Below are 27,768 nucleotides of genomic sequence, written 5' to 3' on the forward strand. Positions count from 1 at the left end.
GAAAATGTGTTGATATTGATGGAAAATTACTCCATTTGATGGAAAAGTCTCATCAAGTGAAGCATTATGCCCTTACAGAGGATGACTCTGTGGGGCAAAGGGGGCGTATGCAAGTCTCTGATACCCACATGGGTTGTGTCAGTGCTGAAAGAGCTGGTCAGTGTCATTGCAAGGACACTGTTGTTTCTTTAAAGGTCCTGGTGATAAAGAATGATTCCTGGTGACTGGAAAAAGGCACGTATGGCTATTTCCAAGAAGGTCAGGAAGGAGGATCCAGGGTACCCTCCAGGTGCTTGTGCTGAGAGCATCTGCTGCCCCTTTCCCTGCTTTCTACTGTACTCTGGTATTCTGCATTGGTAAAACTCACACTACAGTAAATATTTTTTTTTCCCTCCTTGTTTTCTAAACACAGGAAAGACTGCAAGCCATATTAAGTCCTAAATGTGCTCAGTCCTGATAGACCAAGTGCTGGAGTCCTCTTTAACTTGCTTGTTTCCTGCTGCAGCTAACAATGGGTTTCTTGTGCATTACCAAAATAATTGTTATTTACCATAGATCCTTCTTATTCTAGTTCTGTTCAGGAACATTAAATTTCCAGTGTGCAAGGAGATTAGCTAACCTTCAATGCAGCAAACCCTAAACTGCATCTAAAATACTATAGTGTACAAACTTTGAACCCTTGTATTTGTCAGAATTTGTTTAACTTCTTATTTGTTTTTATTAAACTGTACATGAGGTGTTTGAGATGAAAACATTTCAGCCAAACTTTAAAAACCAATCAACTTCTTTGTTAAAGGATGTACAAATTGTATGATGGACTTATTGATGTATATCAAACTGTGCCTTTTGCCATATGAGCATTGAATAGGTAAATAAAAGCATTTTTTTGGTTGGCAATTAGTGGGTAATAAAATTTTATTGCTATACTGTAGCTGTATTATTGAGTGGTAGGTTTTTTTCTTTTTTCTTTTTTTTTTCTTTTCTTTGAATGGGGAACTCTATGCTTTTAATATGTATTTGAAAGATAAGTGTCATTGTTTTTTCAAATGCCTCTAAAGTAATGGTTCACCAGGGAGATACTTTGTTTTCCCCTTCCTTATCTTTCAAGGAACCCATGTTTTTGGCTAGCATGTATCAAAAACTGTATTCAGAGTGTGGTGGTGTTGGGAGGATAAACTGGGCAGGAATTGCACAGTTTAGGTGAAACTAAACACGCATGAAGAGACATAAAGGTGCTCTTCAAAGAAGGTGCAGGTAGAAGGTGACACTTCAGATTATTTGGTGTTGTCTGATCTAGAGATGAAATGAAGTTATCAGGATAAACTTTGGTGGGCAAAGGAATGGAACTGTTACTGCAAATGTGAGGCTGATGAATTTGAGAACTATGGTCTGAAAGCCAGAAAATTAAGCAGGCTGGTAACCAGGCGGCATCTGTGGTGTGGCTTGTCTTCATCTGGATGCTGAGATCTTTCCCTTCTGCAGTAGTGTTTAAACAGTAAAATGAGAGTGAATGGTAGCTGAGAACAAATAAATGTCCAGATTACCGTGGATATCTTTCCCAGTAAATCAAATAAAAAACATAAATGAAAAAAAAAAAGCAGTCCCTCTATGCTTTTGCTATTTGTCTGGTCTCTTAAACTGCCTCTTGAAGAAATTGTGGTTTAAGAACCAGCAGTTAGGTGAAGGTTTTAAGGAAAAAAAAATTCTAGATTTTTTGTCTTTCTACTTGGTAGGACATACTACAGGACAGCACTGTTCCTTATAGCTTACTGTGTAATGGCATTGTACATGGATCGTATACTAGTCCAACTGACACAATATTGACATTCACTGTACTAAAAAGGTGAGACAGTGCTGATGCATTTATACTTCCTGAGGGAGAGCTTTTCCTCTACAGTAACGCTGAATTCTGCATGTCCTGGTCTTTCTGTCCCTTCCCATAACCTCTGAGGACAGTGCTAAAGATTATAGGGTTGTGAGTGCTTTTCTGGTTGCTAGCTTTTTGCCTTTCCCCTTTTAAAAAAATCTTTTATTTATTGTTAATTCAAATTTAGGTTATTCAGACATTGTTTTCAAGATGTGATCTTGTCTTTTCAAGTCCCAGGTAGTGAGGTGATGCTTTTTACAGCTGTCTTCTCACTAGATGAACTACTCAGCATGTTTCAGCAAAATAAGTTTAGTGGTCCTGGATAAGGGCAAGGTGGAAGATGACCAGTTTCTTGGATTTCGACAAACGTGCTAGCTGCAACTTTGCTGAGCATCCTGGTGTTATGTTCTACTTCATGGCTGTGAAGTGGTGACAATGATGAGAAAGGGATGATCACACTGAAGACTTGGGATGGCTGGAACCTTAACAAGGTCTGAGTGATATCTAGATTCTTACAGCTGAGATATGAATGGTGATCAACATCATGAGGGACTTGTAACTTAAAACTAGTTGCATGAATTAATCCAATAGTAGTATTCATATTTCAAACTACAATAGGCATTTTGTGAAACACACACCGCTTTTTTGGTAAAGTGAACATCAGAAGTGAATCTTGTCCTGTTCAGAAAGCTACATATAATGCTTTTGGATCAAGTGTTGCTTTTTGAGGAGGAAGTGGAGAATACTGACTTCAGGTTAACGTTCTAATTCATTATAGCTTAGAACACGGGAGACTTCATTCTATAATGAATCAGGTAGGTAAAAGATAAATTAAAAAGTAAAACAAAGTACCACATGACTTGTGTTAAATCTGAATACTTGACACTGTGTTTGCTTTGGTTAGTTTGTATTTAAAATTCAGGCAATGGCTGCCTCCACTGAAACATTAGCGAAATAAAATTATGTATGATATTTCATGTATTTGGTTTTATTTACAGATGACATGGCAGAACTTCTTCTTGGGGAGTCCAAACTGGAACAATTCTTGAAGGAAAACGCTCTTAAACAGAGTAGTAGTCCACGGGGACCCCGGCCAAAGCTGACTGAGGTCAGGAAACATCTCACGGCAGCGCTTGACAGGGGAAACCTAAAGGTATGTAAGTCAGTCTGAGCAAGAATTAGAAAAGCTGAAATCAGGAGTACTCTGATCATGAAGAAGAATGTGGAAGGTGCTTGTGTAGTGTTTTGTTGTCATTGCTCTTCCCAGAATGTCAACAGCACTATATTATTTAATGGCCTTTTGTTTCTTCGTGTTTTTTTAGTTGGATAAATTTCTCAAATCTTCTTTCATTAGAAGAGTAAGAAAACTGACATTGACTTCTGGGATGCCCAAGTGAAGTACCTACAACCTGTTTTGTGGAAGTTTTTCTTGGAGTATATGACTATATTATTCTCTGTAGTGCATTAAATAGAAGTGTTAAAAAAATGCAAAATACTGTCAGATTTCCTTCATAGTCTCTTAAGTATTCAGGAGAGGTTCCTTAAGTTATGTTTGTGGGTGTAGAAAGTGAGGTTAATACTTGAGAACATTTTCTGTCATAACCTTTTGATGTTCTTAACGATTCTGACTCTTCTTTTACTTGACTATTGTTGTAGCTGCTACATGTTTTCTGTACTCAATGTCCGTCTTTTGAGAGACCAAAAGGACCTTGTTTTACAGTCATCTGTAGTGTTTTGTTTCCTGTGATTAGTGGGAGTATTAATTTCTCATCCTTTTTGTTCCTCATTCTTCCATGAATCTTTTTTTCAAGACTTTTCTTCTGCCCTGATACTTTGAAATTGTGTGAATTAAACATATTGGCTGTGGAACATGTATCATTAAGTTTTGATGCTGTTATTTTCAGCTGTGCTTGTGGTGTTAGAAAAAAATCATTGGAGGGGTGGTAATGATAGGCTGCCTTTACACAGTTTTGTCACCTGGCAGAACTGGATTCTGACTGAGAGGTATTTCTAGCACATGTGTAAATAAATATGTGAACATATAAAATGACTGGTAATGCTTTTTACTAGATTGGTGGAGTGAGATTTTGTGGATTTGCCCCCTACTGTGAGCTTCCCAAATATTACGTGATGACAGAATTTTGTTGGTTTGTTGCCCGGTTACAAGAAATATCATGAGGTTTGTTTCCAGCGAATATATGCAGAAAGCAGACCAAAAAATTATCAGAAGCAAGTAGGTGTATTTTCTCAGGAAAAAAAACACCTTCTTATTCCTCTTCCTTCTAGCCAGAATTCCTACAAGAAGCTAACCTAATTATGGCCAAGTTAAACTATGTGGAAGGTGATTACAAAGAAGCTCTGAACACATATGCCAGAGTTGGAGTTGATGACTTGCAGCTAGCTGCAGTGCCACCATATAGGCTACGGATGATTGCTGAAGCGTATTCTACTAAAGGTAAGATTGCTCTTCCCCGTACAATGATGTGGAAGTAACTGTTTAAAAGTTAATTCATATCTTGTCCAATGTTGAAGAATTTTTTGGCATGCATATCATAAACACAGTGGTGGAGTATTACATTTTTAGATGAATAAGAGGATGGCTTGGGTCCTTTAAATTATTCGGAGTTTGTGCTAGGTTGACAAGAGTTTTACTTCAATTAATATTCTAACTGTTCTGTCAGTCGAATTTTTTGTTGTGGGTATTTAGAAGTCCTTCTGTATGTAAATGTCAATAATAACTGTCTAGATACTAAAAGTATTTTCACTATTGCTGGAAGTTAAGGGTTACGAAAGTAGTGCAGTTTTGAAGTTGCTATGGACAGAATTGGAGAACATTGATTCACTGTGATGCCTTTTACTGAGTGTTAAAATGCTCAACCCAAGCTAAATTTCTTAACTAAATTGCTACTTAATTGAGAAAAATAGTAATAACATAATAGAATTAAATAAAGCAGTACATTTCTTGCACTGTGTTATTTTAAATTTTTTCTTAACTGCATATCTTTTTAAAAAAATCAGAAAGTGATGTTAATTTTTTTAAAAAAAATTTTTACTACTCTAGTATAGTGAAAATTGTAATGCTGGCCTTGTGTCTTAAGGTGGCAGTGCCACTTCAGTTTAGAGAACTCATTAATAGACTGTAAGCTGGTTCAGTGTGTTGAGGAAAAGTGGCAGTTTGTATGCCGTAAGTTTATTAGAATTTACTGTATCTAAATGTTTGCTTTGGCCTGCTGTGTTTCAGCTTGGGTTTGGTGTGCATATGTACTTTTTGTTATGGCAAGAGGAGTGTGAAAGTTAGCAAACACAATTTATGAGAAACATCTATAGCATTTACTGACAACTGGTCGAGAATTGTTTCTAACATTAGTCTTGGAAGAGAGTGACTGTTTTCCACCAGCGCAATCCTCTAGTAAACCTTAAACAAGAATGAATCGTTCTCCATAGAGATGTCAAGGAAACAAGAGAATTAACTGGTAGCAGAGACAAAAGAATGCTTCCTAAATCTGGGCATTATTTAGATTAAATTGGGAAAGGAGTACCTGGGGAGTTCTTAAATATGAAATAATCTGCCCAGTTCTCTCGTACAGCATCTGTGTTGACTTTTTGGCAATGTCTGGTATGGGTAGACTTCCAATCAGCTTTATGGTTTTTGGTTTTGGTTTTTAAATCTATGAGGATATTGGTTGAATTTGTCATATTCTTTCCATGAAAATGCAATGTTGGACTTGATCACCTTTAAGTACCTGAATTTGCTTATATCTCCAAGGAATCCCAGTAGTTTAATTGAATCTTTTCCCAGAGCTCAACTCTTCTAGCTCTGTTTATTCGACCTCATAAGGATATATAACAGTTGAAACATAATGACACCAATTTTGCAGAAAAGGATTAGTATTATTAATTTTACTTAATGTAAAATAATTTCTTAGAAAATAATAAAATATCTATTTTCTATCCTGGAATGTTTTGTAGGCTCAGCTTATTGGGGAAAAATAAAGAGAGAGAGAAAGAAGAAAACCAGCATGTCTTTTACCTACAGATGGTGGGGTTTTTTTTTGCTTCTGATTTCAAGTTTTATACTTAAACATTAAAATCTTTCATATCAAGCCTGATCTAATCTTTATCAGACTTCATTAGTTTGGTCACTTCTATTGCATTACTGGCTACCAGTTTGCCTGAGCAAACTGAGCAAACTATTGAGGTTTTGTTGTTCTGTTCATGTTGAGAATCTTTTTTTTTTTTTTTTTTGCTACTATGTTTCCAATTTGAATGGAAGATAATAAAATTTAATATCTCTTCTTCCCATGGTAGCAGGTTGCAAGAATGTTGTCTTCTATGTGTTCTAGAATGAGGCAGAAGTCATAGAGCAGTCTTAAATTTAGTATTCAAAGTCTAGATAAATTTAGAGTAATTGACAGATAAATAGCATATGTTTCTACCCCATACTGTACAGTTAATTCTCACTCTCTTCCCCATTCCCCCTGTAATTTCTTCTTTCTCCTTGTAAGAGTGGACTATAAAACTTTTCAGACTGAATTCAGAATCTCGTCAGAGGTGATTGAGGCTTGTTGGTATTACCCAGCTAAATACAAGTTACTCTTACAGGGATTTTATGCTTCACTGGGATTTGTATTTCTGCTTGCAAGTTCAAAGGTAACCTGATTATATAAAGATAAAACTCTTCTGAGTATTTAGATTTTATTTCTTTGTCAGTCATGAATGGCAATGTTAAGCAATGAGGGACTGTCCATGCTGCCTGTTTGCAAGTGTCAGCCCAACTGCACGGTTCAGTGCAGCAACCTGAACAGCGGCAGTTAAAGATACCTGTTGTTGTTGCCTCATTTCAATCCATTTTGAGGTAAATCCAGTTCATTTGCAATCTTGTGTGCTTGCGTAGAGGTCTGATACTGGTGTACTTACCTCTGGCAAAGGCATAGGGCAGATAACTAATAGTAGCTTTTAATTGCCTTAAATTTTTTTTCCTTATTTAAGGTGGGACCACCTCAAAGTACCTCCAATCTGTCTCATTCTGTGATAGGTTGAGTGGAATACTTAAGGTGACATGTTTCTTCTATAGTTGTTACGGGGTACTTAAATGAGCATGTTACGCTGTAACCTTAGATGGTTAACAGTACACAGCAAGCACTTAAAAATTACCTGCTTTCCATATTTCCCGTCTTATTCTTGCTTGTGGAACATACAAAGCATGCCTTTCTGTTCTTCACAGCAAAGGAAGATTCAGCACATGTGTATGGATGCAGCGAAGTGCAAAAATGGGTCCAAAGTCAGGTTCAAGCTAAATTTTGCTGGAGTTTTTTCTACTGATGGCTAGAAAGAAGGGGAAGACAAACAGCAGTACTGACAATTGTGGGGAGAGAAAATGGAATCGGAATATGTCAGGGGAAGTGAGATCCCCAAACATTTGCTCAACTGTGGAGGGTGTGTCTGTGTATTTATGTGTGTGTATATATATCTGTGTGTGCACATATAGAAATATATGTCTGTATGTATTTATGCTGTCAGAAAGTAAGATGTGACAAAAATCAGAAGAGGAAAATTCTTACTGCCTCTTCAGGCTCTCTAGAGTGTGTATAAATGCATTATCCATCATCATCAAGGTTGTTAGTAAATCACACTGCAAAATGTTCATTAAAGTACAGTAGTCTTCATTGCAAAAGTCTTCATTACAGCAGTACAGAACATGAAATTGAGGGTCTTCACACCCCTGCGGTCTTCAACTTGGAATAACTCTGTCATTAAACCAAAGAACTAAAGCCGTCTACCTCCTGCAGTGCACTTGCAAAGGGGGTCCTCAATTTTTTTATAACATAAATTAATTAAATGCATATATATATTTAAAAGAATGCTTTTAAGTCTCTGTGCTGCTTATAGCTTTAGCTGAGGACAGCACATTTAGAGGAATATGAGAGACATAATATAGAATGATAGTAAGTCAAGCAAAGGATTCAAAGGCTCTCAAACCCAGAAAGGAAGATTAAATTATAGTTATTTTCTTGGAAATGTCTAGTTAGTGGAATACTGCTTCAGATCTTCCAAAGAAAGCTTCTAGAAAGATTTGCCAAAATGCAACACTGTAAAATTTCAACAAAATTTTAGGAGAAATCATATCAAATTACCTTTGCAATCTTTTCCGTTTCCTTTATGTGCAGTTCTTTGCCAGCCTGTGATGTGCAGGGAATCACAGGACCTCAGTGCCCGAGCAGTGCTGCAAAGTGGTTTCTGTCTGTCGCTCCTCCTAGGGAAAACATTCAGAATTGTAAGTGTGGTGATAAAGAACTGCTGTATTTCATCAGACTGAAAAGCTCATGGACAGTTGTTTATAATGGTGAGGAAAAAAAAAAAAAAAAAGCTTTGGAAAGAAATTAAAGGAACAGAACAAGTTGTTTGGTTCTTTTTTTTTTTTTTTTTTTCTGTTAGCTTCTGGCAACAAAAGTTGCCTTATCTTGGCTAGAAGAAGATGCAAGAGTGGTCTGATGAAAAGTTATCTGCTGCTGTGTCCATTAAAACAGCAGAGAGTAGACTATCCATGTGAATATGCATGAAGCAAAGGCTCAGAAACTTGATTAGCATAGGTCAGGACTCAACACTGTTTAGATAACCCTCATGCAAAAGTTGCGAGGAAGTAACTACCACACAGAACACTGAATGTAGTGTAATTCTGATATTTTCCTGCCTTTCTTCACCATTTTCTGAAATCCACAAGTTAAAAACGGAAGTGTAGTGAAGGACTGTTGTGGTTTAAACTGAGCTGACAGCCAAAACCACCATGCAGCTGCTTGCTCACCCTTCCCGGGATGGGGGAGGGAAATGGGAGGGTAAAGGTAAAGAGACTCATGGGTTGAGATAAGAACAATTTAATGATTGAAATAAAATTTTAAATGGGAATGATGATAATAATAATAATAGAATATACAAATGAGCAATATACAGTAGAACTGCTCACCACCTGCTGACCAAGGCCCAGCCTGTTCCCAGCTAGTGATCTCAGAGCAGAGATAGTCCTGAAACTCCAGTCCTGTAAGAGAGAGGGAGCGACAGCTTCCCGGCTACCTGTATATAGTATTTATATACTGAGTATGATATCGGATGACAGGGAATATCCCTTTGGCCATTGGATTTGTCACTCTGGTTATGCCTCCTCCCAGCTTCTTGTGCACCCGCCCACCAGCATAACATGGGAAGTCCTTGGCTTAATGTCAGCATTGCTTGGCAGCAACTAAAACATCAGTGTGTTATCAACATTATTCTCAGCACAAATCCAAAACATAGCCTCATACTAGCTACTATGAAGAAAATTAACTCTATCCCAGCCAAAACAAGCACAAGGATGGTCTTCTTTTATGTGGTTAACTTCATGGACAGGCATACTTTTTTGACCTTACACTGATTTTTTTGTGGGTGTGTATACTGGTTGAACACAGTTCTGGATTAGATCTAATGTTTTATTTTGAGAAAAGAGGTGATTTTCATGCTGTGCTTCTGAGTAATGACTCTGTATGCGTATGTTGAAGGTGTTGTGTGGGATAGAGTATTAGTAAAACAATAGTTTTGATATTAAATACAGAATTTTCTTAGATTCAAAGAGTTACTTGCAGAAATTGAGTAGGGCAATTTTGAAATGTCATATATAGCACAGAAATGAGAAGATGGAACTTTTCAAATAAACAGGCCACTTAGTATTTGCAAAAACATGAGAATGCTTATTTGGATCTGGTAGTTTTTCCCCATCTGCTTGTAGTTACATTTGACACAAAAGTGGAGGAGAAGCATCCAAAAAACAATTTTCTGTGGTGAAATGACTATGGTTAGAGGTGCCAACTTATTCCAAGAGGGTGTGATGAGGGAAAGAAAAATGGGCATAAAAGAAGGGCATTGTTGAGAAGATGGGCAGGTTTGCATGACTCCGTTGTGGCAGAGTGTTAGCCTGAAGATGTATGAATGTTGCTGGAGCCAGCTCCTTGAAGCTGTTACCTTTCCTTCTTTTATAGTAGCACTTAAGATAGTAGATCACAGGAGCGGGCCATATGTTTAATACAAATTTTTAAGAAGCAGTACAGAAAAAATAGATTTTTTTTTTTTTTTTTAATTTCTGCCACAGAGGTAGCCTGGATATCGGTACCAGTTATTAGAGCTGTCTTGTGCAGCAAAGGGCAAAGCTAAGAAATGAGGCAGAGCAGGGGGCGGAGGAGGGAAAGACAGTCTTGAGATTGTGGTGGCAAGTCTTGGCTCAAAGTAAAACATGGAGGGGTTTTGCACATTTCTACCTGTATTACATACTTGATATTCAAGTATCTGCTTAGGAGTGACTACCTTCTGATAGTAGAGCACATTCCCTTGTTGTAAGAGGCTAATTTTGTCTCTTTAGTATCCGTTTGTTTACTTTCTCCACTAGATCAGTTTAATTGCCAATGCTTAATTCTGAGACTGAGGAAAATCTTAACTGACCAAGAATTTAAATAAGTTGTGAATCCATAAAGAAGTAATTAAAGACTGTATATGCCTGACTTTTATTTTTTCCCCTTTTCATGTTAGACTTGTGTAGCTAGCTCCAACTCTTCTTACTCCCTTCTCTTACAAAACCAACAAGAACAAATTTTGTATATGCTGTTACCATACAGAAGCGTATATTTAGCATCCATTTTAATACTGGCTGAAGCTAATATTCTCCTAGGGATATGGCCTCTGGGAACAGGACAATTAAATTTCTGCAGGTTTTCAGCAGTATATGAATAAGGTAATATACTGGAAAGCACCCATAGGCATTATTCAAATACTGTGTGTGGCAATATCTCCTGTGTTTCTAAGCAAATTTTGTTTGCTTATGGCAGCAGAGATGAGATGCATGCACAGCGGGATATCGAGGTGTTAATTTGGAGAGGTACAACTTATCAGTAACTCTGAAACAACAAGTATATATTTAACTAGGAAATAAGCTTATTGAATTCTTAGGTAACATGATTCTGATACTGCTGCATAAGTCAAAAGACATAACTGAAAAATGAATTTATAATACTTGGCATTAAAATTAGGGAATCTTTCTACAAAAGCTTATAGATCCACATAGCAATTTACAGGTCTGACATTTCTTGAAGTCTGCAACTTTGTAAACTTGATTTTAGTAAAGAAATTGTGTTTATATTTACTATAGTGTATAGATCAGTAGACTACTCCAGGTATCTGTCAAGATGGTTGTGTTGTATTACAGTAACAAATTCTTATTAAATATGTGAGGGGTGTCATCTCTAAGTTAGACTGGGACATTACAGGATTGTAGCTGTATTGCTGCAGGCCGTTTTACATCTCATATTGCCTGTTCAAATAACTGTGTTTATATTTAGATGATGTATGTTGAGTAAGGCGAGGTTGTCTTTACTGCTGCTGACCCATATTCAAATTTAATGTTTCGTTTACCAAGTTAAATGATTGGCCATTAATTAGTTCTATTTACAGAAACATGGAAATACTCATTAGGTTCAGTGGAAGTGTCAGGTGCATGTGAACTGCTACTTTGTAGTTAGTAAAAGATGCTGCATGTAACTTTAATCTTATATGATTGTAATGGGATCTTCTGCACTGCTAGCCTGTGTCAGCAGACACCAAGCAGCTCTTCATGGAAGAATGCTAAATGAAAGCTGTTTTAGTAATTATGCCGGGGATCTCTAGCCTCATTAGGCAATGGGTCAAGAACTCAGCTTGAATTCCCTCCTCCTGTATTGCTGTGCAAACGTTGCAGCTCATCAGCAAGCAGTTTGCAGACCGTGGCTAGGAAGCCTGTAGCGTAGATACTTCAAACTTTGTTAAAGCTTGGCTCTCCCCAGTCCATTTTTATGACTTCTGCCCTGCTGCAGCAGGGTCTGGGGGGAACCCATGAGTTTGCCCTTCTTTCTTCAGTGCTGCTTTTAGATGCAGTATTTGAAATCCAAACACTGAATGACAATAATGTGCTTCTTATTAAAATAGGCTTTCTTAAGATTTGAGCATTTTGATGGTGTGTTTTTCTTGTTCTTAGTTTCTTCCAAATCTTTAGAATTTCTTCAGAATCTTGCCTTTATCAGAGTGAGGAGAGAGAGAGAGAAAATGTAGAGCTAAAATTAAAAATTAGGAATTGTGGCCTTTTTTCTCATGCCACAGGAAGAACTGGTGTCACAGTGGAGTCTGGTGATTTGCTCAGAGGTGTTTGTAGGAGCAATCCTGACAATTTACAGCAAAACAGTATAAATTCTGTAGTTAAACCATCTCCTTCCTCCTGAGTGAACAGCTTCCTTGATGACCACTGCCTATACTGGTGTGCAGCTCTTCTGCTTTGGGGAGAGTTCATCAGAGAGAGATTACCTCACTTCAGGATCTGCAACAGTTACCGGTCCCTTCCTCAGCTTTTATCTCTAGATAGAACTTCTTCAGCCCCTCTAGAAGGTGCTTGTTTGTCAAAGGGCTGTACTGTAAAGCAAGAATTGGCTGGCACATGGTTGTTAGGAAACAAATGCATATGTGAAAGTACTGATCTTTTCTGTTTAAAAACATTATAAAAGTCTGTTTTGTACTCTTCAAGAAAATGCAAAGATTTGAATGTCATTACATTTAGAGTAAAAGTGTGACCAATCATTTCACAACAGTTACCGCAGATGATATTACAAGAAATCCCAATGTATTGTTATGGTCTTATTGACTGCTTGGGTTAATAAGTAGGTGTTCACTGCAGAAAAGAGATGACTGTTCCTGTTTGTTTCTTTTTCTTTTTTTAACTTTGAGGAACTTCAAGAGCCTTGGTAGCACTAGCGTGACTATGGCATTAGAAAAAGCCATACTAATGAAATTACATTGCAGTATGAGCATACATGATAAAATACTGTCTTCAGCTCTGGAAAGTTGTACTTATGTTGCTCTGGGTGATATCTAGAATGGAATTTAATTCTGTGTAAGTAGTCCGTGTGGCTGGCCAGACCAGCTTCCCTTAAATTCCAAGTATGCTGAGAGAAACGGGTATTGACCTTCTTTCTGATGTGTTTTCTGGAAGGCCGATTGGGTATGAAACTAGCCATAGAGGAGATCCTGCATGCTGGCAGTTGTTAGAGATTTTTTTCCCCTGTGACTTGGGGCAGATGGGCAATTCCATGTATCTTTCCCTGACTGGCATGGGGCGGATGGGCAATAGAAGGTACTTGAAAAATCAGAGAAGGGAGTTATTTGTGTTTCCCTAGCCTGTCTAAAGAAATAGTGCATCTGCTGTAACTGTTAAAGTAAGAGGGAGTTTATTATAAATGTATTTCCCTACTCTCTAGTCTTACTTTTCCTCCTTTCCTTTATAATAATTACTTTACAAATACCAGTAGGGAATTGAAGACCAAAAAACTCATGCTTTGCTTTCTAAAAACATTCTCTGCAAGCAAGTAATAATCTTTGATTGAGGACTTCTAGAAATAAGTCCTTCCCTTCCGTGAGATTGGCAGTGTTTGTTGTAAGCTCAGAAATAAACTGTGGGAGTTCCTTGATAGCAGTAACTTGGATTGTTTCAGTTCCTTTTCTAAAAATGTTTGCCATGGTCTCTATAATTGTTCTAAATATATGAGCTATATGTGAAGTTTCTTTAAAAGGAGGTGAAAGCAGGTTTTTTTTTGTTTACAGCATTTGGAACACTTACCAGTGTTGCTTTGCAATCTCATAGGGAGGAGTGAGTGTTGTATACTCAAACACACTTGGATTTTATGAGTCTGTTTAAGGAAAAACAGGAAACAGACCCAGAAATCTTTATCTATTGGTGCAATTTTTTTCTCTCTTGAAAAAGCATGTTTATTTATTTAAGTTTAAAATAGTCTTTCACTGTTTCTCCTCTGTTCTTTGACTTGTCTACTGAAAACAGTAGCTAGGTCATGGAATCCATTATTATTTGTGGTCTCTAAAATTTATACAGACAAGGTACTGGCTAGGATAATGGAAAATTCTCAGATATACAATGCAGGAAATGTGATAGACTTTTCTCAGCCTTGGGTTTTTGGGATTTTTTTTAATGGTCTCAGTAGTGGTCTGGGTGGTAGGAGTACTTCGTAAATATCTAAACTGTGCTGTGGATTCCCTTTTGACCTTTAGTAATTTCCGTTTTACTCTGTATAATGAAATGGGAGCGTTAGTTTTCCTTCAGAACTTGTAAGTCTGCTTTTTAATTTTTTTAAGGGATTTGTAAAAGAAAAGGAATTACTATCATTGTCCTTAACATAAAAATGCTTTTTTATCTAAGAATAAGCAAATCTGTTCCACAGGGGCTTCTTAAATATTGTTAGCTTGTTACTTGTTCTTACAAATCCTCTTTTTTTGGGTAGTGGTCAGTGTGTGCATATGTGGTAGTATGGCGGGTCTGCTCTTGATATTTGTAAAAAATGAAATAGTTTACTTGGTATAGCCTTGGCCAATCGTTTGAGACCATAGATACAATAATGCCACTTAAAATAAGTGATAAAACTATCTACAGTTTGCTTTCTGAATCTTTTACAAAATACAGATAGTTTACAAAGTTTTTGAAGATTTAAAGAAAACCATTGCAAGTTACCATGTAGTTTAAATATCAGGTATCCTCTCTCAAATGCTGTTTGTTGCTGTTCTGCTCCTTTGACAAGCAATTTCAGAGTTACATTGCAAAACATGTAAGCTTAACTAGAACAGACTCGTATTCATTTCACTGCTTCTCACTTTCTGTTCCCTCGGGAGTCATCTTGCTTGATATCAAGACTAGATATGTATGAGATAACTGTCTGCCCAAAATAAAACTGACCCAATTTGTTGGAAGCTTTTACTTGAAGGTGATATTGACTGGAAGAGCTTAGGCTTAAAAGCCGTGAATGTCAAAGTCGACTTGTGATACCGATTGTCATGGATACAGAATAAAACAAAATAACCAATAAAAGTTAAATAAACCGATAGCTATGACCTTTACAACAAATGCAACAGTATTTTGTAGCAGTAACATGTACCTCTTCTCCAAATATCTCAAATAAGTTTATAAAGAGTTAAAGAAATTCTTGCCCTTTTGAGGGTGAATAGCAGAGATTCCTGCCTGTCAGGTGTGGGAACAAGCACAAAGGGGGGAACTGATCTGTCTGAATACATGCAAAAGTCTTCAGCAGATAATTTAGGGCAATATATATTTCTTTGAAATTAATGTGTTTCTCAGTTCTGTATGTTACCACTTGCTTGTTCTTTTTTCAAGGGCCTAACATAATAATCCCTATTTCAGTTAACTTTTTATCATCTCTCAGTATTCTCATGAAGAAGTGGGCAGTGTATTATGTGGTTGTTATTGCTATGTTGCTATTTATATGTATTTAAAATTAAATAATACTTTTATTTACTTAAATATGTTATTTATTAAATTTCATCTGTATTTAAGAAAAAATTAAAGGAGTACTCTGGAGGGACTCTATTTTTAACCTGTTACAGAAATCATAATTTTCCAGGGTTTTTCTTCTGGTTGGTATGTTTTCATTTTTAATACAGTACTGAACTGTAATTATTCCTTGTGTCATCAAAACAAACTGTCCAAACCATCGTGGTAAGTGGTCATTTCAGGATAGTTCTCCAAATGAACTTCCTGCTGCAAAGCATTGCATGCTTAAAATAGACATACTTTCCCAGTTTGTAATAAACATTCAGGAAAAATACAGTGAATGCTAGTTATATAATAAAGTTACCATAAGAAATAGTGTTATATACTACATGAAGGGACACTTAGAATTTTGTACTTCCCTTCTGCATTACTTAAAGTTTCTGGCAGAGCACTGAAGTGCTTTTGTATCTTAAAGAAAATTCTAAGCTAAAATGAGAGAATGGTTTTATAGTGAGTTTTTCAGATTAAAGATATAGTTGTGGCCATAAAGTATAAAAATAGAAATAATAAATCCAAGTCAAATCTACAAATAGCCAGTTGAGTAATATGTTTCATGTAGTAGAGGATTACTGTGGGGCACTGGCTGTTCATGTCATGGGAGAGAAGGGGTGGGGAGGAGTGATCCGCTTACCAACTATCTGGTGCTTTCAGTCATTTGACATTTTTATTGCAGCTCATTTATTGTATTTTATGGTCATACCTAAGTCTGAGTTTGAAGGCGTTTGTGTAGGACGCTGCAAACTTTCTATCCAGCATCAACCTTACATTTAGATCTTATCAGAGGGTCTGTTCAAGCCTATTGCCGGAGGAGGATAACTGACCTTTTTCTCTAGTTTAATCTTTCTGCTTTTGGGTCTATGACTTACAGTTAGCAAAAAAACCTCTCGGATGTTTGCTATTTGATTGGAAAACTCAGAGAGCAGATGAGCATAGGCTACTCTAGACTATTTTCAAATATATTTCATTTTTAGAGGTATGTTAGGTGAAAAACATAACAAGTCAGCAAAGCCCAGTGTCTGTTGTACTCAGGTTTGGCAGGTTTTTAAGAGACAGACTGCTTGTATGTTTGCTGTGCTTTGTAGGTTTTTGAAAAGTATATTGAATTTTATTTTGTCTTTATCAGAGCAGTTAGTAGTGGGATTGGGATTTTGTCTTAAATGGGTGTATAGCTAGCAAATAGAGCTGTAGGGTATATGTTGTTTGTCTTGGTAAAAGGGTGGACTGGAGGACAAAGGTAGCCAACAAACTCTGATACAGGCTTAAGGCATCCTCTTAAGACAGACATGTGGCTTGATATTTTTTTATACAGGTGAGTTATACTTCTACAGGGAGATATTGAAACTTAGTAGAAGTTTTAAAATAATCTGGAGGTCACAAATATTGCATAGTTTTGAGTTTATCAATAAATAAACTCCAGATTCCATGGCTGTATCTTTCCAAGATGTTTTAATAAGAAAGCTATTGTAATTCCAGTGAAACATACTGTCCCCACCTTAGCATATTGATGGACAGAAATCCTTTGATAAACTATTCTCCAAACGGGGTTTTGTACTACCTGGCATTCTACAGACATCTGCCCAATATATAGCTATGTATGTGATGTGTTTCATTGTTGTTTTTGTATTTAGTTTCTTCAGCAACAGATTATCAAAACCTTAGGTGATGAATTGAGCAAATAATCATTTAAATTGTGAATTATATTAATGTGGAAGCAGTTGAAGGCACTTTGGGATCATCATTTACTGCTGACAAGCTGGAAGAATGACCTGAAATAAATCTCTTAAGAACATATGAAAAGTGCTACAATTCAAATAAAAGTAATTATTCAAATAAATATAACATGGGGTAACTGAAGAGGCAGTTGGCTTGCAGAATATGATCTGGTGATCTGTTACAGATCACAAACAGAAGAGAATATTTTACTGATATGTAAGGGAAGGCACTGAAGTTCTGCTGATTTTTTTCTTTTTTTTTTTTAAAGTATCATATATCGAAGCCAGGAAGTCTTTAATCTTCTCTGCTCAGCGCTATTGAGGCTCAAGTGGAGCCATGTATCCAGTGTTGGCACAGAGAGTCAGATAGAGGTAACCAGCTGGACAATGTCTAGAGGAGATAAAAATGATTAGCTGTCAAAGAAGCCTGAAAAGAGAAATTAGTGAGAATTTACATTCGTTGTTGCAAGCATGTCTCTCTCTCTCTAGATAAATATTCAGAAATGTTTTTTAAAGAAGACTAGGAGTAATTAATCTAGAGAGGGAGATCTAGACATTAGGAAAAAATACCAATTGTGAGAATATTTGAGCTCTATAATACTTTGCATAGGAAGGCCAAGGCATCCCTATCGTCAGAGGCTTTTAAGAACAGGTTAGATGAGTGTCTGGGGTTGATTGATTCTTCAGTCAAGTAGGGTTAGTGTTCTCAAGGTCCTTTCCAGCTGTTTTCTCTAATTGTCTTGAAAATAACTGTAATAGAAGTGGCTTGTGTAGGAGACAACATTGATTAGTAAGAGTTGTTGCGTTTTTATTTTAGTCAAGCAAAGTGGTGGTTTTTTTTTTTCTTCAAAGCACCAGATAACGAGTTTGTTGGATAAGTCGAGGAAAAGGTTTCTGTGCTTTGATGAGAGGGAACAACCTCTGATTAATGTTAGATACTAGATTTACACTTCCTAGCCCCATATTTTATTGAAAATTTATTAGGTTTTGTAGGTGCTTCTGCCTTGCACAGTTATTAAGTTTAGTATTACATTGAGTGCCTTTCTTCACCCTGCCTTGGCTTCTGTGATCGCTGGAAAAGCGAAGGTGTATTAAGTAATTTAAAACTGGTTTAGAAGAACACTAGGCACTTTTGTGGTAGACTGTCATAGTGTCTTTTCAATCAGAATTGCTTTTAAAAAAGTTCTGCTTTTGGTTTTATAATTACTAAGGAGGAGTCACTGTTATTTAGACGCTTATTAGTGTCTGTATCAGAGGACCGTACCTTCATAAGTTTTTAGTAATTTTTTTTGTTTCTTCTCTTGACCAAAGGCGCTTAGCCTGGACTATTTTTTAGGTGTAGTATTACATGACGTTAGTTTTTAATGCGTCATTTAAATATTTTTCCCTCCCCACCCCCAGGTCTCTGTCTTGAGAAGCTGCCAATTTCTTCTTCAGCTAGCAACCTCCACGTGGACCGTGAACAAGAGATTGTTACATGCTACGAGAAGGCTGGGGATATTGCTCTTCTGTACCTTCAGGAGATAGAAAGGGTAAGCTGGGATGATTTGCTTAATTTAAAAATTGTGTGGCTCGTCTTTCATTGATGTGGTTTAACCGACATTTTGGTAACTCAACTAAAAGATGTTGAATATTTGTTTTCTTAGGACTTCAATGCACACTCACAATTGGACAGTAAATTAGCCTTAATGAATGTCTGATGGTTGTCCTTCTGGCTGTGCCCTCATTCTGACCTCTTAGGAAGTAGTGCTAGTAGTCTGAAAAGGGACAGAGCTCCTTGCAGCAGCTTTGTATATTCAAGGTGCTGATCTGTGGCCTCTTGTTACCTTATGGTAGTTCATTTATGAACATGGGATTGTGGTGTCTTTCAAACACATGTCAGAATATGTACATTGTATGTATATACTGACTGGCTTTTCAGATAATTCTTAAAATGAAGCTATGAAGACTGAATATTGATCTTGTTGATATTTATTTGGAGCCAATAACTTAACTGCTTGTAAATTGTCTTTATAAACTACTTGAAGATAAAATTCTGAAATAACATTGACATACCAGTGGGGTGTCCAGAATAGTGACTGAAAGTATGTTTGCTTTTAAAATGTAGATGAACTTCAGATAAATCTTAGCAGTTCTATAAATTGGATCAGGACAGTGTCCTCAGACTTGATAGCCCATTTATCATTTCATTTTATTAATATATTACTCACTGTATGTATGAAACTATAGTTACTGTGGGAGACCTGTTTTTTATTGATGAAAGCTGATACATTTGAGCTTCTTAGTGCTAGACAAACCTACAAACAGCTCTGCAGAATATTAGACAAGTTACTGTTGTCTTTTTCCCCTTTGTTTTTATAAGTTATGGATTATGAATTGCCAGGCTGGACGAGGCTTTGAGCAACCTGGTCTAGTGGAGGGTGTCCCTGCCCATGGCAGGGGGGTTGGAACTCGATGATCTTTAAGGTCCTTTCCAACCCAAACCATTCTATGATTCTATGATCCTATGAATTATGGAAAGTTAAAGTTAAGCTCTTTATTTGTAAAGAGCATAACACTTCATGATTGAAAAACTTCAAGCTTTATCTGAATTTGAAGGGATACATGGGCTCTTTTATTTCCTCCTCTTGTTTCCATTTACACCGTTAACCTTGTCTTCTGTTTCTTACCACTTAACAGAAACCCTTGAAGTGTTATAAATACTTTATCTTAAAGAAAATAAAATTTTTGGTACCCCGAGTTGCTAGGTCTCTGTGCAGTACATATGGAGACAAATGAAAGCTGATGGCTCTCTGTTTTGAGAGAGCATTTTTAATGTTGGTGTAATACCAATTAAGTTATTTCTAAGTTGTTTTTTGGAAATCACTCTGGATATAACTTTTAATCTTCTTACTGCTTTCTGCAGCAGTCTTTCCTAACCTAACAGGGTTTTATGTTTTGAATGCCATCACTTCCTGCTACTGAATAAGGTTCCAAATATGTTTTTTCATATACTTTTCTTTTGTATACCAATCTTCACAAAAATTTCAGTAAAATTATTATAAAATGTTTCCTAGTGGCATTTCTGCTTGGTGAAGAAATTACCTTTAAGGGTATAGCCAAGACCAAAAAGATTTATATTTAGGTGGGAATGGAGGTAAGGATAGAAATATCGTACCAGCCATTGCGTACAAATGAAAGACTTCTCCAACGTTAAGTATTAGCTTCTGTGTAAAAATCCACAGAACTCAGGTTTTTTTTTGTAAATAATTTTTTTTCCTTTTTATTTTCTTCTCTTAGGTAATTAATGCCAATATGCAAAACAGAAGCCCTAAGCCAGGGCCCACTGCACATGAGCAAGAACTTGGGTTTTTTTTGGAAACAGGACTTCAAAGAGCACATGTTTTATATTTCAAGAACGGGTAAGATTTAATTCTCCTTTTTTTTTTTTTTTTTTGCACTTTTGTTTAGGTTTTGTATTTGTGATCTAACTGAGCATCATAATTTTTAGGAATTATGGATTGTGTAGTCATGAGGCCTCTTATTAATATAGTAATATTTTGATTGAAATAAAGGCTGCCCATATTGTATTTGTTTGCATATTGTAAAATCATTAAAGTATATTAAACAGAAAGCATTTTATGTTTTAACTTATAAAATACGAGAACTTAAAATACCTTAAACTTTAACAATTTGAAATTACTTTTACTTTATTACTAGACACTGTTAGAAAGTGATTGACAACATATTGAAACTCTTATTTTTAAAATTTTGATTTTGTAATCTTTTTTTCCAAATCTCCTCAGTTGTCACTTATTTTAACATTATGCTGCAGGATAAATGTGCATGAAGATCAACAGTATGTATACAAGTATACAGTCTCCATTGTACTTGGTCTATAGATCCTTTTAGATTCTGCATGGGAGATCCTTTATAATTTATTTTAAATAAGGCTTTCCATAAAAGCTTGAAGATAAATTCAGATATCACAGAAAACTAAAAAAAGGAACGCAACTCTCCATTTCTAAGAGCTTCAAAACTTGGCACAAATGGTTTTTAAGTACATTTCTGACATTTGTTGTTGAAATCACATAGTTTAAAAATTTGTTTGCGGGGCTTCTTATTACACTAGGACAATGTGGTTTGATGGAAATATTGGAACTCTTGATAGGACTACTGTTTTGTACCAAAAATGTTTCTTATTCTTTCAAATACATAAACAGGAGATGAAGGGAAATCATGCAGTGTCTGTAAAGAGTTTGAGATTGTAATGTACTGATAGTTGGGTGACAAAAGGTTATTCAGGTTTTCAAACCTTTCAGGGTTTTCAGCATGGAAATGATCACTAAGATTTTAATTACTTTTTCTTAAAGTAATGAAGTAGTGCTGCAATAACACATGATCCACGAGTTACATTTTTAGTTCTGCTTTCATAATTTAATTGCAGGAGGAACGGAATGTTCAAAAGTTCATTTTTTTAATTTACCAGAGCTAAAAATAAAATTTCTGTTTTCTTGCCTGCACAAAAGATAAATAAAATAGATGCATTGAAGGAATCCCAGTGACAATTGTGGTTAAGAATAAGCTAAAAATTCCACATTTTGAAGAATTTTGATTGAAGGCCAGGAATGGAAATGGTCCATTTAATCTGACATGTTGTGAGTAAAAGCAATCAGCAATAGACATAGCAGATTAAGAATAATTACAAAGCCAAAAAACATCCCCACAAAAAAGTCATGCAGTGGGTTATTAAGGAACATCCAGCCCATAAGAGCATTTTTCCTAGACCATATCAGTTGTTCTGCTGTGAACTTTGAAAGGTTGATTGTAACCAATGTACACTTTAACCCTTCACAGTGAAGGTGTTGGTGTTCTTGTTAACTCCTATGTAAGCACATAATCCGTTTTGCAGTCTTGAGTGCAATCGTCACTTGCAGTTTACAAACTAATTACAAAATATATATTTAATTTTAAATTTCTTCTTCCAGTTTCATTAGCCAGTGCTACATTTTTTTTTTGTGGTACGAGAGTAAGAAGCGAGGTGTTAGGAAAAATAGCTCTGCGCCAATCATTATTTTACATATTCCTGCCATTATATCCTTTAGTTTCTTAATTTAGAGCCAATCCCAAGTCTTTCAAGATTTCTTAATATGGTCATTCCAGGCTGCTAGTTATGTTCCTGCTTTTATGGGTCCCTTCTTTGTTTTTTAAGGTTTTAACTTGGGCTTACCAGAACTGAACAGAACTTCAAATATATACTTTTCTAATAATGACAAATTTATAGCATGCATTTTAATTCATTTATTTTAAGGATACTTTGCTTGGTTTTTAAATTTGTTGTCTCTCCTGATGTTAGTTTTATGGAAATTAGATTCAAGATCTTTGCAACATACTTCAAGTTTGAATTTAATCTAAAACTTTAAAGATTATATGAATATTTTCAAGGAGAGGAAATGTAGATATCGTTATTATAGGCAGTTTAGAAACAGAAACATTTAATTTTTGCAGTTGAAGCTGTAGATGTTAAAAGGGCTTTGATCCTGTGGAGGACACAGGGAATCACCAGAGTTTAACTGCTTGTGAGCGATGGAGGAGAAGAAGAAAAAAAGTGTGCCATCTGTTTTTACAGGCAAGCTAAATCTGCTACTCGTATTGCAATTCAGCAGAATCTCGTACTTACGTATGTTCACGAAGTGAGGCTGACACTTAGAAGACCTGAATCTGAAATAGAATTCCTTTCACCAAACTGTAATCTGGCATTGGTTGGAGTCCATTCAAATATTATCTTGTTATCAGCATAGTGGCTATAGTAATTTATGTGTTAGAGCAGGCTTAAAGATCTGAGTAGATGTCTATGGATGATTGATATGGAATTTGGGTGGGTTATTTAGACTTCAGTTCCACTCCAATAAGTACTAATAAGCATCTCTTGAAATCTGCTGGAGAATTAAATTTGTCTGAAGTCCTTTTGCTATGGAGTGGGTTTTTGTTGTTGTTGTGTATCTAGGGGTCAGCTGGCTAATCACTGCTTTTGTTTACACTTCTTCCACTAGAAGTGTAGGCAGCGTTTTTGTACGTGTGAGGTACAAATTAGAAAAGCAAATAAGATAACTGTTGGACTAGCTGGAGGAACATAATTTTAGCAGTAAGGTAGGGAGTATTGCTGCCTACCCAGAAAGCTGGTTGATCTCCTTTAAATTTCCCCTTTGTTCACTAACTGTACACAGACTTTAAGAGAAGAAATCAAGTTTTTGTAGAGGATTAAGTGACTGTTGTTCAGGTATGTGTTATCTTGTATGAAAAACTTCAGAGTGTTTGAAACCTAATTTAGCCTAGCTGATAAGTGCTGACATTCTGAAAATACATGGAAAAGCAATTATCTAAAAAACCCATAAAGTGGCAGTAGTCTGAACAGAAGAATGTTATTTTAGTGCTCTGTTAAGACACAAATCTAAAATTAATGTTTTCTTCCAAAGTGTAAAGAATTTTAGTAAAAAACCAAACTAACATACCCGTTTTTCTCTTGGGAGCAGGGGAACGTTTCAGCTTGGAAATGAGTAACAAAGGAGTTGAGGAAGCTGTTTTAAAACTTCAAGTAGGGTTTATGTGCTTTTAAAAAACATTCTGAAATATGTAACTTTAAAAGTCTTAGAGGCTGATTACACAACTTCCATTTAGTCTGGTACTTGCTTTGTAATTTCAGTTTGAAGGTGTTCAAAGTCCTGATGTTGTTCCAAGAAAAGCTGTGAGTGCAGGAACTTTGACATTAGTACTTTAACATAGCTGTTTTCAAGTAAAATGACCCTGAGAGAGAAAGGACAAGGGTTTATGTACCCAGTAATCCTTCTGTCTTAGTATTTGCCTTGTATTCATGTTATGAGATAAACAAGACAAACTTAAATTGAAAACTGTTTTATTTTTTGAGGTAGTAGTATTCATAAATGTACTGGAAGTATATGCTCTTAAAGCAAAAGAGCTTTTTGTTGGAATCTAAAATCAGGTAGCTGTCCTGTGGAAAACCAGACTGAGCTAGCTTTCAGAGCTCTTTTTTGTGGCTTCTCCTATATTTCGCACCCTTTCCGAGGATATTGAACTGTCAGAGTCCAGGATCCAGACTGCAATGTGGTCTAATCTCGGTCACGGTTCAAAGCCTGAGGAAGTTGGACCAGATCTGTACTCCTCATGGTGCCATTACCTGTGCTGGCAGAGCCGCAGTGAAGCATGACCTGCCCAGTCTTATATAGGAGTTTGTAGATTTTCTTTTAAATATAGATAAAATAACTCTGTAAAGTTTATGACCATACAAATTGACTGATGTGTAAAACAATGCTAAATATTTACCAGAATAAATTCTACTTACTATATTCCCTCTGCTAACTTATTTTCTTAGTAAAACTTTCTGGCACGTTTAGCACTTTTTTCTTATGAATTCAAGGATAGGCTTTTTTTGTTTATGGTTTTCTTTGGCACCTTCTTAATCTACCCCCGTTTCTTCCTCTGACTAGATCTCTGCTTGAAAGAAGAAACTCGCAAAATAGTAGGAGGTAAAGGGCAAGGCTGCTAGTGCACTCTGTCTCCAGTAACTGGAGGAGTCCTTTTGTGAATCTGATCTTTGTGCCTTAATAGCTGAGTCTGGTACTTGGTGTATACACAAGCACCTGCATACATGTATATAGTGTGTTGTATATATATACACTTATATAAGAAAACATTCTGAGGAGGAGCTGGGGTGGTGGTGTCAAGAGAAACAGTAAACAAAATATTTATTATGAAGAAAGTTAACTCTGCCTCAGCTTAACCCAGGACAGTAGCATACTGACACTGTAAAATGGAGTTACCTGCTCTAATCTTCCCCATACCTACACTCCTGGCATGCATTTTTCTTGTTTCCTTTGTACTGATTGTTATACTTGTTTGTCTTTTTTGTGGAGTAATTTCATTCTTCAAAACAGCAGAAAACAAACAGCAAAGAAAAACCAGCTTTCTGTCCTTTTCATGAGACAAATTGATTGGGTAGAGGATGTGATAATGGCTGGTGTGGCTGTGAGAAAAAAGGTAGGACCCTGCAAGTGAGAGTAGGAAGATGTGAAGGAAGAATGGTGGAAAAAGGGAACAAACACTGAAAGAGGAGAACAGGGAGAGTGAGACCTTCCTCTTTTGGTCCTGAACTGTTTAGGTAGACTTAACTACCAGTGGAACTGCGGTCTAGGCAATAAGTGTTTTCATTTTGAATGCATAAATTCAAGAATTGCTGCTTGATTGGGCTGTTTCAAATACTTAGGCTTGTGTAGCTGTAATGGCACACTGAAGATGATTCATTTATAAGAGCAGATGTCAATCAAGAACCTTCAAGTATCGAGCAATCATGATCTTCTGTAGTGAACTTGAGATACATGGGATTATTCATTCTGCATGAGTTAAAAATGGGTAAAATGAGAAGTGCACAATGTATACTATGATGCTTTTTTTTTTCCAACTGTGCTTAAAAAAAAGAGTAGTTGAGAATCTGTCAGGAAATAAAGGATTTTCTATGTGTAATTCAAAAAGTAATGGCCAGTGTTAATATTTTGTGGAAATTACACAGCATTGTGAGAACATTCAAAGTCTAAGTACGAAAGGAAGAGAGGGAAACCTGAGAGGGAAAACAGAACTGTGCTTGAATTTGCAACTGTGTTGCCTTTTGGAGACAGATATCTGAACCTTACAAGGATGTTTGCTGGAGGTGACTTGGATTGCATAAGATCCATCATTTTTCTAGTTGTGGATAAAATTATGCTTCCCCCTAGCTCCTTAAACCTGAGGGAAAACAAGACATTAGTCACAACCATCTGAAACATCAGCAGTAGTGCAGACTTAGCATTCTCCATTTGGTGAGATATCTAATACAGTTATTGCAGAAAGGCATAGAAAATTTCAGTCCTTTTAAATTTTTTTTAACTTCATCTTTGTAGGGCTAAATAAAGCAATTGCTCTAGAATGGTAAATGACATGCCTCAGTATTAGGATGGTGTTCTGTTACTGCTGAAGAGTTAATATCTTGATTTGTCACATTTCTTGCTTTTTGCTTATGTAGTAACTTCATTCAATGTAAAATAATTTCTGGTCTTAGTACTGTGTAAATTATTCTTATTTGGCCAAAAGTTATTAGCTAGAGTGTATGATTTAAATCGTTGTTATAGTTTTTTTGTAAACATGTCAGTCATACCAAAGTTACTGAATTGCCACGGTTCTGATAGGTATGCATATGAAGAGTTTTGCCTCCCTTACAATAAAACAAATACCTTTATTTTCTTTGCTATTTGAATTATTGGGAGAAAAACCCAAACTTTAAAACTTAAAATGTACCACTGAGGTTACAAACACTGCATTTATTTTTGTGTATATGAATACAGAGAGAAAGAGAGAGAGGAGAGAGAGCATGCATTTGGGAAGTGGGCTCAATTCCGAAAGCAATTTGTTTCATCACTATGACCAAGCAATCTAGATCTCATTGTTCTTGGTTTTTCTCCTTTTAAAGCATGAGTATTTTAAAATGAGATATAGCAGCAAGGTAGTAGTTAGGCTAGTGTGAGTAACTTAGCCAGTTCACTGACATGGCTCTGGATGTACTTTTCTCTCTTAAATGGGAGAAGTGCTGACCATTTAGCCACCAAATTGCAGAGCAGGTGAGGTTTGGTCTAAAGTCACTAAGCAAAAACTTATTCTAATTTTATGTTTAATCTATAAAAGGCAATGTGAGCCTAAATATTTGGATTTTTTAAATTGACAAGCATAAGCCTGGCAAATAAAGCTGTTCTCACACTAATGGAAAATATATTATCAAAAATATGCTGTAAATACAAAGTACATTAATCTTATCAACCTTTCTGAGGTTAAATTTAAAACATTTATTTTGTAGCCTGTTTTGAGTATATCATGATTAGATCTTACTCCTTTTGTTATGCGGAGTAGTGTTTGGTTTCTTATCCTACCACCTTTCAAATATAGACTGCTTCTCATTAAGCAGTTTTTTTCATTCTTTTCTACTTTTTTGTGTATGTGTTTAAAAACACAAAGATAAGAAGTATTTGTCATGGGTGTGAGGTTTACATGGACCACTAATACCAAAGCACTGTGTTTGTTGTCTGATGCCAAACATACTTTTCAAAACCAAGAGACTTCTTGGTGGTCATGGTGACAAATATGTTTGAGCTAAAAGTTTGCTACTGCTGGCCTACATGCTTATGTTTAGGTCTTCTGATCCTGCATTCAAAGTCTGTCCTTACTGCCCCTTAATCTTCTTCCTGCACTTTCCTTGAATCATAGCTACAGTTACTGATCTCTCTCTTTGTTTAGGAGTGAGCACCTTTGCACAGATGTAGTTAAAATATTTTCATTATTCTAAACAGAAATGCTGCCTGAAGTTTTAAAAGGAGCATAAAAGTTAATCTTGCATCAGAATAATAAATTAGGTTCTAACATAAATTGTTGGGGTTTAGGGTGCAAACATGTAGACAGAAGGATGCAAATTAGCCCTAAGGGCATCAATCTGTATAGACTTTCAATAGCAGATTGTAACTCTAAGTCCTGGTTCTCAGTCTTTAACTGGTATAGTGCTACTTAAAGAGTCAAAGATTTTTTTTCTTCTTGAAGATTTAAAGCAGCAAACATTTGAATTAGCCTTTAAAAACTATGAAGATGCGATTCAAAGGGCTTGACTCGAGCATGTTCTGATGGGAGGCAGTCATATTAACACACACATGTAACTAGCAGCATCTATCCGTGGGCTGTCTCTGTGTTGTCTGAAATTACTGAAAATTTGTCAGCTCTGAGTGCAT

General features: G+C 36.1%; 1 protein-coding gene across 1 annotated transcript in view; it reads left to right on the top strand.

Moving 5' to 3' along the window:
- Positions 1 to 2,870: 2,870 nt before the first annotated feature.
- Positions 2,871 to 27,768, top strand: part of LOC104470047 (tetratricopeptide repeat protein 7B-like) — a gene marked incomplete at its 3' end in the record, with an annotated part of 38,358 nt that continues 13,460 nt past the window's right edge. The window contains exons 1-4 of the mRNA XM_010084827.1: positions 2,871 to 3,020; positions 4,154 to 4,322; positions 18,374 to 18,504; positions 20,252 to 20,373. Of these exons, the coding sequence (XP_010083129.1) occupies positions 2,871 to 3,020; positions 4,154 to 4,322; positions 18,374 to 18,504; positions 20,252 to 20,373 (572 nt within the window). The remainder of the gene's footprint in view (positions 3,021 to 4,153; positions 4,323 to 18,373; positions 18,505 to 20,251; positions 20,374 to 27,768) is intronic.

The sequence above is a fragment of the Pterocles gutturalis genome, unplaced genomic scaffold (assembly GCF_000699245.1).
Source record: "Pterocles gutturalis isolate BGI_N339 unplaced genomic scaffold, ASM69924v1 scaffold15290, whole genome shotgun sequence".
Lineage (NCBI taxonomy): Eukaryota > Metazoa > Chordata > Aves > Pterocliformes > Pteroclidae > Pterocles > Pterocles gutturalis.